General features: G+C 47.5%; 1 protein-coding gene across 1 annotated transcript in view; it reads left to right on the top strand.

The window, feature by feature from the left end:
* Positions 1-1830: 1830 nt before the first annotated feature.
* Positions 1831-18084, top strand: part of DNAH17 (dynein axonemal heavy chain 17) — a gene marked incomplete at its 3' end in the record, with an annotated part of 118884 nt that continues 102630 nt past the window's right edge. The window contains exons 1-10 of the mRNA XM_082371732.1: positions 1831-10665; positions 11842-12035; positions 12796-12988; positions 13169-13268; positions 13530-13615; positions 13819-13944; positions 14702-14851; positions 14981-15070; positions 16821-16988; positions 17387-17503. Coding sequence (XP_082227858.1) covers positions 10321-10665; positions 11842-12035; positions 12796-12988; positions 13169-13268; positions 13530-13615; positions 13819-13944; positions 14702-14851; positions 14981-15070; positions 16821-16988; positions 17387-17503 — 1569 coding nt within the window. The 5' untranslated portion in view covers positions 1831-10320. The remainder of the gene's footprint in view (positions 10666-11841; positions 12036-12795; positions 12989-13168; positions 13269-13529; positions 13616-13818; positions 13945-14701; positions 14852-14980; positions 15071-16820; positions 16989-17386; positions 17504-18084) is intronic.

The raw sequence follows: 18084 nt of genomic DNA, 5'->3' as shown, positions 1-18084 counted from the left end.
TTCATCACTTTAAATATGTCCTGCTGCTCCCTTCTGGCTTGTAGAGTTTCTGCTGAGAAATCAGCTGTTAACCTTATGGGAGTTCCCTTGTATGTTATTTGTCGTTTTTCCCTTGCTGCTTTCAATAATTTTTCTTTGTCTTTAATTTTTGCCAATTTTATTACTATGTGTCTTGGTGTGTTTCTCCTTGGGTTTATCCTGTATGGGACTCTCTGCACTTCCTGGATTTGGGTGGCTATTTCCTTTCCCATGTTAGGGAAGTTTTCGACTATAATCTCTTCAAATATTTTCTCCAGTCCTTTCTCTCTCTCTTCTCCTTCTGGGACCCCTATAATGTGAATGTTGTTGCGTTTAATGTTGTCCCAGAGGTCTCTTAGGCTGTCTTCATTTCTTTTCGTTCTTTTTCTTTATTCTGTTCTGCAGCAGTGAATTCCACCATTCTGTCTTCCAGTTCACTTATCTGTTCTTCTGCCTCAGTTATTCTGCTATTGATTCCTTCTAGTGTATTTTTCATTTCAGTTATTGTATTGTTCATCTCTGTTTGTTTATTCTTTAATTCTTCTAGGTCTTTGTTAAACATTTCTTGCTTTTTCACAATCTTTGCCTCCATTCTTTTTCTGAGGTCCTGGATCATCTTAACTATCATTATTCTGAATTCTTTTTCTGGAAGGTTGCCTATCTCCACTTCATTTAGTTGTTTTTCTGGGGTTTTATCTCGTTCCTTTATCTGGTACATAGCCCTCTGCCTTTTCATCTTGTCTATCTTTCTGTGAATGTGGTTTTTGTTCCACAGGCTGTAGGATTGTAGTTCTTCTTGCTTTTGCTGTCTGCCCTCTTGACAGTTGTCTTCTGAAAGATGCTCTGGAGGATGTGCTGCTGGGACAGGAGTGGGTGTGGAGAAGGAGAGAGGGTGTTTGTAGACCCCAGGGTATGGGAGGGGGTAACATGGCTTGGACCAGAGGGCAGTAGCCATGGAGGAAGGTGGTCCTATCCAGAGACGTTGAGGAGGCAGAATTCACTGGTGTCGACAGTGGAAGCCAGGACCCCGCTGGTGCCTGAGCAGCTGGCCGGTCATCCACTGGGTCAGCAAAGCCTTAAGGAATACCAGGTGTGGGGGTGTGTGGGAGGAGGTGGGAAGAGGGGGAGAGGTCAGTTTTGTGCACTCTGACTTTGAGGTGCTACTTCCAAATAGCAACCTTGAGCTCTGAGAATGGGTCTAGGCCAGCGTGATGGAGACTGGGTAGTGTCCACAGATTCCCTTCATCCACTCAGTAACCTGTCAACTTAAAAAAACCACACAGTTTAAGAACTGTGAGTTGAGTTTATTCAGTGTCTTATTCAGCAGACTATAACCTGGGAGACAGCCTCTCAGATGGCTCTGAGAAACTGCTCTGAAGAGGTAAGAGAGGAGCCAGGATGTATATGAATTTTTTGCTGGAAAAAACATGTCACATCAAAAGATGACTGCTAATCACAAAGAACAGACATCTCAAGTTAATAATTCTAGTGCTTTTCTTTCTTTTTTTTTGGATTCCAACCACTTTATTTTCTTTCAGGGCACACTTTATAGCATTGTATTATAGGAATCAAACAATATATCAACAAAAAATGTTTTTCTAGAACTTTTCTATGTATGGGAAGATTCAAGAATCTGGGGTGATTGAAATTTTTCTTTAGATATGCATCTTAACTATCTAGGGGCAGCTATCCAAAGCACAGAATGCTTCCTGTTTTTCTCCATCCTCAGTTCCCCTCAGGCATGCAGTCAGTGGGCAGCTACAGTGGCTAAGGGCTTGACCCTTGTAAATCTGGAATGCTGGGCAACCTTTTCCTTTTCTTTACAAACCCAACCCTCCAAGTCTGGGGGACACATGGATGCCAGGTAGAGACTACACTTCCAGCCTCCCTTGCAGCTAGGTGGCTGTGTGACCAGGCATGGGCCAATAGGGTGTGAGCAGAGTGGCCTGGGCACCATCTGGACTAATCAGTGAAGACATGTCCCTCCTCCCAGTTCCGCTCCTCCTGCATCCCAAGTACAGTGGACAGAGAGAAAGCCAAGTGGGTGTCTTCACGGAAAGAAAGAGAGATGGAGACAGACATTCCAGGCAATTCTTTAGAGAAGGGTGGCCGTGAAGTGAGTGGAAGTAGAAGGCAGGGTGAGTTTGAAGAGGGTTTTCCTCTAAGATGGTAACGGCTTGTTCATTTCTCAAAGATGATGGCAGAAAGAGGTTCAATGGCAGAGACGAGGACGGGCAGGAGGGGAGGGGACCCAGGGCACGGTAGAAGGGTTCACCTACACGAGAGAGGGCTACAACTCAGTTTTATCAGGTTTGATTGCAGACATTTTAGAAAGTTGGTTCCAATGGTTCCAGTTTTCTACCTGAGGTGAAAGGTGAGGCTGTCTGCTGAGGGGGAGGGGAAAGGTCAGGGACTTGAGAAAAATTAAGACTCAGAGGAATTGTCCTAGAGCACAGTAGAGTGAGCTGACAAAAGTTAATTGAAAACAAAAACAACCAGCAGCAGTCTGACAGTGCGTAGACCAGGTGAGTGTACAGGTGTGTGATTTTTTTCCCCCCAGCAGCACTGAGCCTGGGTACCAGTCCAACAAAGGGAGATGGTCAGTATTACCATGGGGCGTAAGGAAAGGACCAGGGGCGAGGTCAGTGCAAGTGTGATACACGATGGCCCTGGGAATCAGAGAGAGGGAGGGATGGAGGAGAAGACAGCAGGGGATGATGGAGGAGGGCAAGCAGAGGTGCCCACAGGAACTGGAGGGACAAATTAAAGCAGGGCCTGGACATGCTGGAAGCAACTGAGGAGGCCAAGGAGCCAGGAGGCCAGGGAGTGATGAGGTTGTCTCTGTGGTCCCTGAAGTCCCCTAGGGGAGGTGGGAAATGAGGACGCAGAGGAATGCCTCCTGACAGTGATCTAGAATCCAGAGTCCTGCATGAGTGCAGATGCCTGGGATGTGGAGGGGGAGGGACAAAAGTGGCATGAGAGCCTGGGTCTCAAAGTGAAGTGGGGATTTGTGTGTGTGGTAAAATGGACTCTGTTGTGCTGGTCTTAGCTTATTAACCACCAGTGTTGTGGTTGGAAAAGCCCTGTGGTTCTTACTGTGATTGCAAGATGCCCTTCAGCAATAACCATCCAGAAACTTGGAAAGAATTAGAAGTTTACTACTTACAAGACCTGGAACATACACAGCACATGTGGGGGCACACAGTGAGGTCATGTGTGTGGGGGGGTGTACCTGAGCTTGTGCTTTTATTGGGGTAGAGGGTGGGGGCCTAGGGTTCTGAGGGCTCACTCTTTATTGGTGAACTTATAAGAGTGGGAATTTAAAGCGCAGGAAGAGGAAAAAATATACAAAACCAAAAACAAGTAGCCCAAATTGTCAGTTATTAAAATCAACCAAGATCTCTAAAACAAAGGAGCCTCAGTTGTGGGGGTGGCCTGGCCCTTTATCTAGTCACGTGGCTGGCAATGTGTTGAAAGGGATGCCTCGGCAATGAAAGCTTAATTCAGGCGCTAGCACCACAAAAAAGAAAAAAAAAAAAATACTGTCAGGGCTTACACTACATATACATAAAATAAAAGTTACCATTCTGACCATTCTTAAGTGGCATTAAGTACATTCACACTGTGGTGCAACCAATCACCACCGTCCATCTCCAGAAATTTTTCATCTTCCCAAACCGAAATTCTGTCCCCAGGAAACACTAACTCCCCATTCTTCCATCTTCTAGCCTCTAGCAACCTCTATTCTACTTCATGTCTCTATGAATTTGACTACTCCAGGGACCTCATATAAGTTCATTTCCCTGATGAGTTGCATTTCCCTGAAGACTAATGATGTTGAGCATCTTTTCATGTACTTATCAGTCATTTGCATACCTTACTTGGAGAAATGTCTATATCCTTTACCCATTTTTAATTATGTTTGTGTTTTTATTATTGTGTTATGAGTTCTATATATGTTTGGAATACAAGTCCCTTATCAGCTATATGATTTGCAAATATTTTCTCTCATGTTGAGGGCTGTTTTTTCACTTTCTTCATAGTGTCCTTTGAAGCACAAAAGTTTTTAATTCTTCTTTTATTGATATAGTTGATTTACAATGTTGTGTTAATTTCTGCTGTATAGCAAAGTTACTCAGTTATACATATATACACATTCTTTTTAAAATTCTTTTCCATTATGGTTTATCCCAGGACATTAAATATAGTTCCCTGTGCTATACAGTAGGACCTTTTTTGTCCATCCATTCTATATGTAACAGTTTGCATCTACTAACCCCAAACTCCCAGTCCAACCCTCCCCAAACCCCTCCCTGTTGGCAACTACAAGTCTGTTCTCTATGTCTGTGAGTCTCTTTCTGCTTTGTAGGTAGGTTCATTTGTGCCATATTTTAGAGTCCACATATAAGTGATATCGTATGGTATTTGTCCTTTTCTTTCTGACTTCACTTAGTATGATAATCTCTAGTTGCATCCATGTTGCTGCAAATGGCATTATTTCGTTCTTTTTTATGGCTGAGTAGTATTCCATTGTATGTATGTACCACATCTTTATCCATTCATCTGTCAATGGACATTTAAGTTGTTTCCATGTCTTGGCTATTGTGAATAGTGCTGCTATGAACATAGGGGTGCATGTGTCTTTTTGAATTATAGTTTTGTCTGGATATATGCCCAGGAGTGGGATTGCTGGATCATATGGTAATACTATTTTTAGTTTTCTGAGGAACCTCCATATTAGTGGCTGCACCAACTTACATTCCCACCAACAGTGTAGGAGGGTTCCCTTTGTTCCACACCTCCTCCAGCATTTTTTATCTGTAGACTTTTTAATGATGGACATTCTGACTAGTGTGAGGTGATACCTCATTATAGTTTTGATTTGCACTTCTTGAATAATTAGTGATATTGAGCATGTTTTCATGTGCCTATTGGCCATCTGTCTGTCTTCTTTGGAGAAATGTCTATTTAGGTATTCTGCCCTTTTTCGATTGGGTTGTTGGTTTTTTTGTTGTTGTTGAGCCGTATGAGCTGTTTGTATATTTTGGAAATTAAGCTCTTGTTGGTTGCCTCGTTTGCAAATGTTTTCTCCCATTCTGTAGGTCATCTTTTCATTTTGTTTATGGTTTCCTTTGCTGTGCAAACGCTTATAAGTTTGATTAGGTGCCATTTGTTTATTTTTGCTTTTATATCTATTGCCTTGGGAGACTGACCTAAGAAAACATTGGTATGATTTATGCCGGAGAATATTTTGCCTATGATCTCTTCTAGGAGTTTTATGGTGTCATGACTTATATTTAAGTCTTTAAGCCATTTTGAGTTTATTTTTGTGCATGGTGTGAGGGTGTGTTCTGACTTCATTGATTTACATGCAGCTGTCCAACTTTCCAAGCAGCATTTGCTGAAGAGACTGTCTTTTCCCATTTTATATCCTTGCCTCCTTTGTCAAAGATTAATTGACTGTAGGTGTGTGGGTTTATTTCTGGGCTCTCTATTCTGTTCCATTGATCTGTATGTCTGTTTTTGTCCCAATACCACACTGTTTCATTACTGTAGCTTTGTAGTATTGTCTGAAGTCTGGGAGGGTTATGCTTCCTGCTTTGTTCTTTTTCCTCAGGATTGCTTTGGCAACTGTGGGTCTCTTATGGTTCCGTATAAATTTTAGGATTATTTCTTCTAGTTCTGTGAAAAATGTCATGGGTAATTTGATAGGGATTGTGTTAAATCTGTATATTGCTTTGGGTAGTATGGCCATTTTAACAATATTAATTCTTCCAATCCATGGGATATCTTTCCATATCTTTGAATCATCTTTAATTTCTTTTATTAATGTTTCACAGTTCTCAGCATATAAGTCTTTCACCTCCTTGGTCAGGTTTATCCCTAAGTATTTTATTTTGAGGGGTGTGATTTTAAAAGGTTTTTTTTTTTTCACATTCCCTTTCTGATATTTCATTGTTAAAGAAATGCAACCAATTTCTGTATGTTAATCTTGTATCCTGCTACCTTGCTGAATTCATTTGTCAGTTCTAGTAGTTTTTGTGTGGAGTCTTTAGGGTTTTCTATGTATAGTATCATGCCATCTGCATATAAGGACAGCTTTACCTCTTCCCTTCCAATTTGAATACCTTTTATTTCTTTTTCTTGTCTGACTGCTATGTCTCAAACTTCTAATACTATGTCAAAGAGAAGTGGTGAGAATGGGCATCCTTGTTCCAGATTTTAGCAGGAAGGCTTTCAGCTTTTCACCATTGAGTATTATATTGGTTGTGGGTTTGTCATAAAAAGCTTTTATTATGTTGAGATATGGTCCCTCTATACCCACTTTGGTAAAAGTTTTTTTCATGAATGGATGTTGAATTTTGTCAAATGCTTCTTCTGCATCTATTGAGATGATCATGTGGTTTTTGTCTTTTCTTTTGTTGATGTGGTGTATTACATTGATTTTTGCATATGTTGAGCCATCCTTGTGAACTTGGGATGAATCCTTCTTGGTCATGGTGTATGATCTTTTTTGATCTTTTTTATGTGTTGTTGTATTTGGTTTGCTAATATTTTGCTGAGATTTTTTGCATCTATATTCATCAAAGATACTGGCCTATAATTTTCTTTTTTGGTGGTATCTTTGTCTGGTTTTGGTATCAGGGTGATGGTGGCTTCATAGAATGTCTTTGGGAGTGTTCCCTCCTCTTCAATCTTTTGGAAGAGTTTGAGAAGGATTAGTAAAAGTTCCTCTTTATATGTTTGGTAGAATTCGCCTATGAAGCCATCTGGTGCTGGACTTTTGTTTGTAGGGAGTTTTTTTGGTTACATATTCTATTTAATTCTAGTGATTTGTCTGTTCAAATTATCTATTTTCCTTGATTCAATTTTGGTGGGCTGTATGTTTCCAGAAAGTTGTCCATTTCTTCTAGGTTGTCCAATTTGTTGGCCAATAATTGTTCATAATATTCTCTTATGTTTTTTTTTTTCTTCCCAGTATCAGTTGATGTTTCTCCTCTTTCATTTCTTATTTTGTTTATTTGGGTTCTCTCTCTTTTCTTCTTGGTGAGCCTAGCCACAGGTTTGTCAATTTTGTTTATCCTTTCAAAGAACCAGCTCTTGGTTTTATTGCTTTTTTTTTCTATTTTTTAATCTTTATTTTGTTTCCTCTCTGATATTTATTATTTCCTTCCTTCTGCTGACTTTAAGCTTTGTTAAAAGTTTTTTATTTTGATGAGGCCCAATTTATCTTTTTCTTTGGTCACTTATGCTTTTGGTGTCATATATAAGAAACCATTGCTCATTCAAGGTTATAAAGATCTACTCCTATGCTTTATGCTAAGAGTTTTATAATTTTAGCTCTTACATTTAGGTCTTTGATCCATTTTTTAGTTAATTTTTTAGGTGGTGTGAGGTGAGGGTCCAACTTCATTCCTTTGCATGTGTTCCAATACTATTTATTGAAAAGACTCTTCTTTCCCCAATTGAATTGTCTTTGTACCCTTGTCTAAAATCAGTTGCCCATAATGTATGTGTTTATTTTTGGGCTCATCAATTCTATTCCATTGATCTATCCTTATAGCAGCCACACTCAGTCTTAATTACCATAGCTTTCTAGTAAGTTTTTAAAATAATTTTTTATTGAAGTATAGTTTATTTAGAATGTTTCAGGTGTACAGCAAAGTGATTCAGTTATAGATACATATATCTATTCTTTTTCAAATTCTTTTCCATTATAGGTTATTACAAGATATTGAATATAGTTACCTGTGCTGTACAGTAGGTCCTTGTTGTTTATCTGTTTTGTTTTGGTTTGGTTTTTTAAATTTATTTTATTTATTTATTTTTGTCTGTGTTGGGTCTTCGTTGTGGTGCACGGGCTTCTCATTGCAGTGGCTTCTCTTGTTGCAGAGTGCGGGCTCTAGGCGCGTGGGCTTCAGTAATTGTGGCACACAGACTCAGTAGTTGTGGCTTGTGGGCTCTAGAGCACAGGCTCAGTAGTTGTGGCACACGGGCCTAGTTGCTCCGTGGCATGTGGGATCTTCCCGGACTAGGGCTCAAACCTGTATCCCCTGCATTGGCAGGCGGATTCTTAACCCCTGGGCCACCAGGGAAGTCCCTGTTTATCTGTTTTATATATAGTAATCTGTATCTGTTAATCCCAAATTCCAAACTTATCCCTCCCCCCTTTGGTAACCGTAAGTTTGTTTTCTATGTCTGTGAGTCTATTTCTTTTTGTAAATAAGTTCATTTGCATCATTTTTTTAGATTCTACATATACATGATATCATAATGATATTTGTCTTTGTCTGACTTACTTCATTTAGTATGATCATCTCTAGGTCCATCCATGTTGCTGTAAATGGCATTACTTCATTATTTTTTTAATGGCTGAGTAATATTTCCTTGTATATATACCACATTCACCTGTCGATGGACATTTAGGTTGCTTCCATGTCTTGGCTATTGTAAATAGTGCTGCTATGAACTGTAGTAAGTTTTGAAATTGAGAAGTTTTGAAATTGGGAAACTTTGCTGTTTTTTCAAGATTGTCTTTGCTTTTCTTGGTCCCTCAGATTTCCCTAAGAAGTTGAGGATCTGCTTTTCCATTTCTGCAGAAACACAGCTGGGATTTTGACAGGTATTGTGTTGAATCTGTAGATCAGTTTGAGGAGAATTGCCATCTTAACAATATTAAGTCTTCCATTCCATGAACGTGGGATGTCTTTCCATTTATTTGTCTTTAATTTCTTTTAATGATGTTTTGTAGTTTTCAGTGTATAAATCTTGCCCTTCTTTTAAAATTTTATTCCTAAATATTTTATTCTTTTTGGTGTTACTGTAAATGGAAATTGTTTTCTGAATTTCATTATCACGTTGCGATGAGTATTATACTAGGGTAAGTCAGGATGCATGTTATAATGTCTACGTACCTCTAAAAAACAAAAAGTGTATAATAACCAAGATAATGGGGAGGGAATCAAACAAATCTAGAAGAAGGCAAGAAAGGAAAAGAAAGGGAATCTAGAAGAGGCAAGACAGATAATAAACACTTAATAAGACAATAGCTCTAAACCCCAATATGTTAGTAATTTCATGAAATGAAAATGAACTAAATGTTCAAAGGCAAAGTTTGTTTAATCCAAGAGCCTTTCCACTGTGGTGGGTAATTGACAGTTGTTCATTTGCTACACCACCACTGGTCACTCAGGTCCTGAGAAGGTTCTAGAAGTCCCATTTACCAGGAGACTTGCAGAAGTTCCATGGCAGTTGGTGCCCCTCAAGGGAAGGGAGCCATTTCCTTTACTGGTCTGGGAAAGAGCTGCCCATTGTTTGGCTCTGCTCGCTACCTGAGAAGCCATTTGCTGTCAGCTGTGAGTGGCCATGAATTGTGTGAGGGGTGCTTGGAGGCAAGGCTGAGGAGGCTCCAGAGGACAGAGGTAGAACCCAGGCTACCTGGGTAATGGGTCTACTCTGGTGGACAGAGTAGAACCATTACCCACCCCGGAAGGTGCTCTGTTCCCTGCTCGGGGCCGGTCAGGATTTTGGGCACCCCTTTAAATTTTATGCCCACAGGGAATGCCTCATTTGTCCTGGCCTTTTGGAGCTTCAAGGGTGTCCCCCCAACTCTCCAGTTAACCCTGACCCTACGGGAGAGCCACAAGGGATTCTCGCAGAGGAATGTGAGCAGCTTCTGTGGGGTCCATGGGCACATGATGGGGGCTGGGAGGTGGGAGAGGCTGAAGGGCTGGGCAAAAGTTGGGGTACACTATGGCTGGGGTTAGGACAGGGAGAGTGTGATGAACCCCCACACCTGCACATTGGGTCCACCCCCTCCTGTCTGACTTTAGCCCATATCCTGGGGGTGTGATGTCACCTTCCCGGGATCTTTCAACCTGACCCTTTCGTTGCCTCATTTCACCTTTCCCCACCCCGTCACCTTCAGACTATCTTGCTATGATCCTTTCCTTTTCTCCTTTTCCCCAGAGCCCATCTCAACCTTTCCCAGCCTATTAACTTCCTGGTCACAGTTCACACAAGCACACACCACTGCCATGTGGCCCTGCTCCATGGTGATACCCACAGCGGGGCAGAGGGCAGCCATCCAGCCAGAGCAGACAGACACAGCCCCCTGGTCCTCCCTCACCCGCAGCCCACCCATGGCTGAAAACAGTATATTCACGATGACCCTTTCCTTTCTCGATTGGTTAGAACAGGGATTTCAGATGGTTCCAGTGACAGGCAGGAAATGGAGATTCCCCAGGAGACTGTGCTGTGTCCGTGTCTCTGTTCATTTAACAGGTGTAAGTGAACGTCAAGATGATGATTACACCAGACGTCAGGTTAGAGTATTTGGAGAGTGTCGCTTCCATCGTCCTAAAGTTCAAGCCGGACAAGTGGAGTAAAATGGTCGGAGCAGAAGAGAACGTGGGTTTGTTCACCGAATTCTTTGAGAAACCGGACGTCCGAGTTCTGGTGCTGACACTCAACCCCGCCGGCATGATCATACCCTGCCTGGGCTTCCCAGCCTCCCTCAAGTCCAAAGGGATGTACTTCATCAAGAAGAAACCTGAGAACATCAGCAAGGACAACTACAAGGACCGTCTGGTCTATGGGGACATAAGCCCCACCCCTGTGGACCAGCTGATCGCCATCGTGGAGGAGGTGGGTGCATCTAGGCCTCGCTGGGGCGGGGCAGAGGGCTCAGGAGGAGCAACACCTGTTTCTCATACTTTGAGTGAGTGGCCTTGAGCGCTGCTACCCAGGGAGCAGGTCCAGGGGCCAGCGGCATCTGCATCACCTAGAAGCCGGCCAGGTGTTCGAGAGCTCAGGCCCGGCTGCCCTGACGGCTGAGACAGATCCGCTTTCTAACCTGACCTCCAGCTGATGCTGTGCAAGTGAGGGCTGAGTGGCCCTGGCCACCACCTGTCCTCTCTCGAAATCACTAGAACCTCCATACTGCCCTGGGGACATCCCTGCCCGTAGCCTCAGAAGGCATGGGCCATTTGAGATCTAGTAGATGGGTTTCCTAGTTCTGAGACTTCAAGCAAAGAAAGGGAACAAGCAGGTGCCGCTCTACGTATCTCTCCACTGTTGGCAGGCATGGCAGGTGCAGCTCCCTCTGGAGAGTCAGACCAGCCAGAGTTCCAGTGACTTAGCTTTCCTAGTCATCGTCCTCCTCATCTGTGAGATGGGGGCGTGCGTCCCTGCCTTGTGCAGACTCAGGCCACAAGGGCCGCTCAGCCAGGACCCAGGCCAGCCTCCTCTCAAATCCACCGAGGCAGCTGGCATGGCCCAAAGCTGGGGCACACGGGTGTTTGTCATTCTCTGCTCGGGCTGCCCTAACAAAGCACCACAATCTGGAGGCTGCAAGTCCCAGATGAAGGTGTGAGCTGGGCTGGTTCCTTCTGAGGCCTCTCTCCTTGGCGTGTGGATGGCCGTCTTCACATGGCCTTGAGTCTTCATGTGGCCTTCCTTCTGTGCGTGTCTGTGTCCTCATCTCTGCTGAGGACAATGGTCATATTGGGTTAGGGCCCCCCTTAATCACCTCTCGAAAGGCCCTCTCTCCAAATACTGTCACATCTGGAGGTGCTGGGGCTCCCACGTGTGAACTGGGGGCGGGGGCACAATTCAGCCTATAGCAGCACTCTGAGGCAGAGCGAAATGTTTGCTTTCAGCCAGGAGTGTGCGCTCTTGGGCTCTCCCTTCATGGAGATGGCACAGGGGCTGGGCTGTCGTCACTGGCCTCAGCACCTCGACTGGCCCCACCTCCTCCTGCAATGGGAGAAGGTCTCGGTTCCCCCCGGGACCTGCGCACTGAGGACCCTGCCCTCCTTTCAGGTCCTCTACTCCCTGTTAAACCAAAGCGAAAACATGAGCGGATGGCCCCGCGTGGTCTCAGAGGACATTGTGAAGCAAGTCCACAAGCTGAAGAACGAGATGTGTGTGATGGGCGGCAAGATCAAGGGGAAGACGCTGCTGCCCATCGCGGAGCACCTGGGCAGTCTGGATGGCACCCTTGAGTCCATGCAGAGGTAGGGACCTGGCCGGGGAGCTGGCTGGAAGGAGGGGCATCTGGTCCCCGACCACCAAGGATAAACTGTCTCACCGAAAACTGGTTTCGGAGCTGACGAAACCGAGGAGGGCAGGATGGTGCCTTTAGGTGCTGAGTCTGAGATCGAAGGCACAAGGACAGAACAGGACGAGACCCTGGAGCCCCCGAGACTCCAGCTCTGGCAACTGCTGGACACCTGTGCTCCAGCCCCTCCTCCGTCAGACACAAGGACTAGGCCAAGGACGTCACATTGTCACATGTCACACAGGAAAGGGGATACCCAGCTTTAGGACGTGGGTACTGAGGGGCAGTGAGGGGCATGGAAGGGATTTTCAGCAGGTGGAGGCTGGGCTTCTAAATCGAGGCTGGGGCATCCCAGTGGCCCACAGAAGCATGAGGACTCCGAGGTGTCGCCTTGCACCTGCCTGAGCGCCATTTGCAACCGCCCGGTGCGTGCGACGCTTGAAGCAAGTTGCAGTGACAGTGTGTTCCTTTACTCCCATCAGAGGGCGACCGCTCCTGCAGGGCTTATCACATGGCAGGTCCTCTAGGCCCCCAGCACATGCCCCATGGTGACCCCAATCAGAACTGCTGGAGGAGCCGTCATGAACGTGGGTTTTATTCCAGAGCTGGCCCTCCTCATCCTCTTTCTTGGGGGCACTGGCATCCCTGGCAACACCCAGCGTTGGTGCAGGGTCTCTCCTGGCTGACAGCCTCTCCCCCCCGACTCTGCCCGGCAGGATCCCCTCCTCCCTGGACAACTCGCTGCTGCACGCCATCGAGACCATCGTCATCGACTGGTCCCACCAGATCCGGGATGTGCTGAGCAAAGACTCGGCCCAGGCCCTGCTGGACGGGCTGCACCCCGTGCCCCGAGTCGAGTTTGAGTTCTGGGACGCCCGGCTGATGAACCTCAAGTGCATCCACGAGCAGGTGACGCCTTTTCTGCCCCTGGCGACCGGGCGCCCACTGGAGTCCTGAGCACCCAGCCTCCCCAGGGGGACCCCTGAGGGGACCCGGGTAACCCGCATGGATCCCTCAGCACCGGCGATGGGGTCAGGCAGCCTTCGTCTAGAATCTGTTGAAAGGCTAATCTTCTTCTTTCCTTCTCAGCTCAACAGGCCCAAAGTGAACAAAATCGTCGAGATCCTGGAAAAAGCCAAAAGCTGCTACTGGCCAGCCCTGCAAAATGTGTATACGAATGTCACTGAGGGTAAGCGGGTGGCCCTATGAGAACACCTCCCCCCTCCAAGAGGAAGGTATCAGCCCCTCCTGGGAGGGGCTGGGCAGGCCCCTTGCTGACCCCGGGGTGGGGGCGGAGCTTCCTCGGGCCCCGCCTTTTTGAGGAAGACCCGTTCTTGAGGCAGTGGGTGTCCATAAACACACAGAGCTGCCCGTCACCATTTCTGACCGTCGGGAGTGGGGTCCGGCTTCCGCTCCCCTGTGGATGAGCCCCTGTTCTTGTTTGGGGCAGGCCTGAAGGAAGCCAACGATATAGTGCTGTATCTGAAGCCTCTGCAGATCTTGTTGGAGGAGATGGAACAGGCTGACTTCACGATGGTATGTTAGCAAGAGAAAGGTCATTTGGCAGGGGCTGGGCTTGTGTCTTGGGGGAGCAGGGGCTGCGGGCTTCCTGGCTGTGGTCGGGCACGAGGGCCTGGCGAGTGCCTCTTCCTTCCCCTTGGGGGTCCCCTCCTGGAGCCGTGGGGAGGGGCGTGCTGAGGTGCTGCGACAAAGCGCCCGCCCGGCCCGTCTCTTCCCAGCTCCCGAACTTCATCGCCAAGGTGCTGTATACCATCTGCTTCATCTGGGCCACGTCCGAGCACTACAATACGCCCTCCAGGGTCCTCGTCATCCTGCAGGAGTTCTGCAACCAGCTCATCGAGATGGTAGCCCACCTGGCCCTGGCCACCTTCCCTGCCTCCTGATTGCCGCCCGCCCCATACCACCCCGTGTTCCCCAGCAGTTTAAAAACAGGCAAAGGTGCTGGTGCAGGGATTTACAGGCTCCGGGCTAAGGCTGGGCCCTCTGGGTGGCCACCCAGGGTTCTCCCAAGACCTGGGCAGTGCCAGCCCAACCTGCCCCACGCCGGGAGTGGGGAGGAAAGAAAGTGGGGCGGCCCACTGAGTCCCAGCACCCCAAGACTCGGCCGGGGGCTTTGTGGGATTTATCTGCTCCGACACCAAGCCTCCTCCCGTCTCCCTCAACACCGATTCCCTTTCCTTCTTCCATTTCACAAGCAGGGGTTACACAGCCTCCAAGGTGTGAGTTGCAGCCTTGTGCCCCTGGGCTGCCTGCGTGTGTTAGAATCATGCTCGCAGCCCTGTCTGCAGGCCCAGAGGGACCTAGTGGCCCAGGATCCCGCAGCCGTAGCAGGACTGCGTTTCTGGGCCCCTAGTCATCTGCCATCAAAATCTGGTTGTGCTGTGGCCTTAGCCCGGCGTGAGGGTCCCAGTGAGAGAAACGGCTCGGGCGCCTGCAAATGCCCCACAGTCAGCAGACGGGCTGGGACCGTGGATGTGTCAGAAGAAGTGGCCCAGGGGCCCGGGGCGGGTCATTCTAACCAGTGAAACAGCTGTGGACAGTGCACCCGGATGTCACCTCTCCGGCTGGTCCGAACTTGGGGACGCCTTCCCTTCTGCCCAGACTCGGACCTACCTGAGTCCCGATGAGGTGCTGAAAGGCCTGCAGGGTGAAACTGTGGAGGTGCTGAGCGGCGTCTCTCTGTCCGTGAGCGTCCTAAAGGAGCTGTACCGAGCCTACGAGTTCTGCTGCACCAACATGAAGCTTTTCTTCAAGGTACGGTCTGCTTTGTAGAGAGCGAACCGGGGGAAAGAGGTCAGGGTGATGTTGGCCCCAGCGTCGGACCCCATGGACGTGTCAGAGGCAAACGCAGCCTTTTCTCTCTCTCTCTCTCTCCCCTAGAAAGACAAGGAGCCGGTGCCTTGGGAATTCCCTTCTTCTCTTGCCTTTTCCAGAATAAATTCCTTTTTCCACCGCATCCAGACCATCGAGGTAAAGGTGGAATTTGGCTCACCTCCCCCTGCACCACTCCGGCTGCCCTCACCTTAGGAGAGCCGTGTCTTCCGTCCTTATCTCGCTTGCAAATAGGCTGCCATTAGGGAAATAAAAGTCACACCCAAACGTCTGCGTCGTGGGGAAACCGAGTCCCTGGGCCACCTCTGCCAGGCCTGGAGCTGTTAGCCCAGAACAAAGCGACCCATTTTACTTGCTTTTCCCCTTTCTCCTGCTTTCTGTCTATGAGCAGGTTAATGACAAGGTCAGTGACCCTGGTCAGGAAGCCTGCAGGCCAAGGGGGAGAGAGTTAGTGGGACTAAGTTAGCCCAAGTGAAGATTTAAGAGGGACCCTATTTGGATACATGGAATGACACATGGCAAATTAAAATTTTTAAAAAGGTTCAAAATGGTTTCCTCTGGGGAGAAGAGGTGAGGGGTGAAGGCATGGGTAGGGCAAGAAAGTTTTCCTTTTTGTTTTGTAATCTTTATGGTCTTTTTTTTTTTTTTAACTTTATGCACATTACATCCTTTAAAAAAAAAAAAAGGCGGGGTTGGGGGGAATCATCCTGGAACCATTCATTCACTGGGCAGTGATGTTATGATGGATGCCATCAACAGTGGCTTCAGGAAGGCGTGTCTAGTTCTCATCCACACCCTCTGGGAGGCAAAGCAGGAAGCCCCCTTAAGACTCCCAAATTCCCATCATGGAGTGTTTCTTCATGCCTGAAGGCTCGAGCCCAAGAACTGGAAGGTCCCAGCCAAGTTTCTGGCCAAGTAGCCACTGGTTCCTACATTATAGATTGTGAATCAGGATGACGCTTCTAGGAAAAGAGGGGCTTTTGGGGGTGGGGGAAATGGCCGTGCCAGCCACCCCCTGCCTGAGAGCTGTGCCATCTTGCTGCCCTCCTTGGGTGTAAGAGCCCCAGAGCTCAGGGCATGGGGATGCTGTTACTTTGCGTTAGGTTTGCTTGGGTTATAGCTCGATACATCTTGGACATCTGGTGGGGGAAGTGGCATCAACCTCGGCACTGGCTTAGGGGAGGGACACGAGTACCCTATGAGCACCTTCCATCTAAGCAGCACCAGGCACTGGGTCAGGCACCTGGGGGATGCTTGTCATCCTCAAGAAGCCTTCGGGGTCTCGATCGGGGAATAAGAGCTACACACAGAAGCGTTAGATAACGTGATAGGACTGAATGGGGTTAAATGCCAAAAGGAAGAGCACAGATAGCAATTGGGGATTCTGGAAAAGAAGGCACCACCATGGGCTAAAATAGTTGGAACGGCTTCCAGGAGAAGGTGAGGTGAGACCCACACCTCGGAGGGAGTGAGGGAGTGGGATTTACACTCAAACATCCATCAGGCACCCTGTACCTGAGGCCATCAGGAACCACCGCTTGCCTTTCCAACTGTTTCATCCCACAGCTGAGGAAGTGGGGCCCCGGTAAAGTGTGATTTATGTAGAGGCACATTTCGCCCAGTGTTGGGTCAGGACAAGAGCCTGACCTTCACCTCCTCCTCCTCCACGATCACAACTTGGAGATGACTCATGGGACCCTTCCTTCCATCTCTTCTCTGCTACAGCAACAGCTTTAGAGGACATTAACACCAATACACAGAGGGCCCCTCCAGACTGCTGTGTGGCCCCGGGGCTCCTCCCTGCCGGGGTCAGAGCTGGATGAGGGACTGAACTGTTGGCGTAGTTAGGAAGATGAACTGACGAGGGTGCTGGGGTTTCCTCCACCAGGACCTTTATAAAACAGCCATCGAGTTTCTGAAGCTGGAGAAGATTGAGCTCGGGGGCGTGAGGGGCAACATCCTCGGAAGCCAGGTCACTCAGATCTATGATGAGGTCTTTGAGCTGGTGAAGGTTTTTGCCGACTGCAAATACGACCCCTTGGACCCCGGAGATTCGGTAAGTCGGGGGCCTTGGCAGGATCGATGGCAAATGCCCCGAGAGTGGGAAGGCATACGGAGGGAGCACGTGTGGCAGAGAAAAAATGGTGCAAAAGATCTGCCCCGGGACTTCCCTGGTGGTCCAGTGGTTAGGACTCTGTGCTGCCAACACAGGGGGCGAGGGTTCGATCCCTGGTCGGGGAACTAAGATCCCACATGCCGCACGGCGAGGCCGAAATATAAACACCAAAAAACTCTGCCTGTGGAGCAGCCTCCAAGACAGTGAGCTAGCTCAGCCCAGATGTAACCTGAATCCTGCCGAGGGGGTGGGGGTGTCCATGGGCATTAGAGTGAGCCCGCCCCCCTGCTTTGCATGCTGGTTACGATTACAAGGTTGGTGTTTTAATTCGCTTTCAGAGTTTTGATGACGATTACGCTGAGTTTGAGACCAAAATTCAAGATCTGGATAGGAGGCTGGCCACGATCTTTTGCCAGGGGTTTGACGACTGCAGTTCTATTGAGTCCTGTGCAAAGGTACGGGCGGGCGGGGACTCTGCATTGACTGGGAGTTCGTCACAGCAGCACCGCGATGCCGAGAACGATTGTAGAGATGGTCTAATCATGCAGCCTCATTCATAGGTGAAGAGCTAGGCCCAGAAAAGGCCAGGGACCTTTCTCGGGGCCTTAGCGCAAGTCAGCAATCATCACCTTGAGTAGCACTGCCACATCTTAGAGTAAGAGAGGAAAGTGAACACGAGGTGGTTATTTTACTGAGTCCTCTTGTGCTCCATTTATCCTTATATGATTCAGTTCCCCCACTACTTATAAGGAACAGAAGTTAGAGAGAGGCAAAATTGCTATAAAAATAAAACACATCCACATTTTGAGCCACTGAGCCACACTGACACTTTCTTCAACATTTGAGACCCAAGAAATAAACACAGTATCATTACGGGGGGCCGTCTCTAGGTGGTGGGGTGATGGCTAATATTTGTCTGTCTTCTGTGTACTTTTCTACAGTTTCCGAGTTGTGTGCATGAAGTGTGTAGTACTTTTACAGTTAGAAAAAAGCATTGATGTTATAAAAACGTTTTAAAAATAGATTGCAGAAAAGC

This window comes from Balaenoptera borealis, assembly GCF_965194805.1.
Source record: "Balaenoptera borealis genome assembly, chromosome: 20".
Taxonomy (NCBI): Eukaryota; Metazoa; Chordata; class Mammalia; order Artiodactyla; family Balaenopteridae; genus Balaenoptera; species Balaenoptera borealis.
This window is presented reverse-complemented; position numbering and strand designations above follow the sequence as displayed.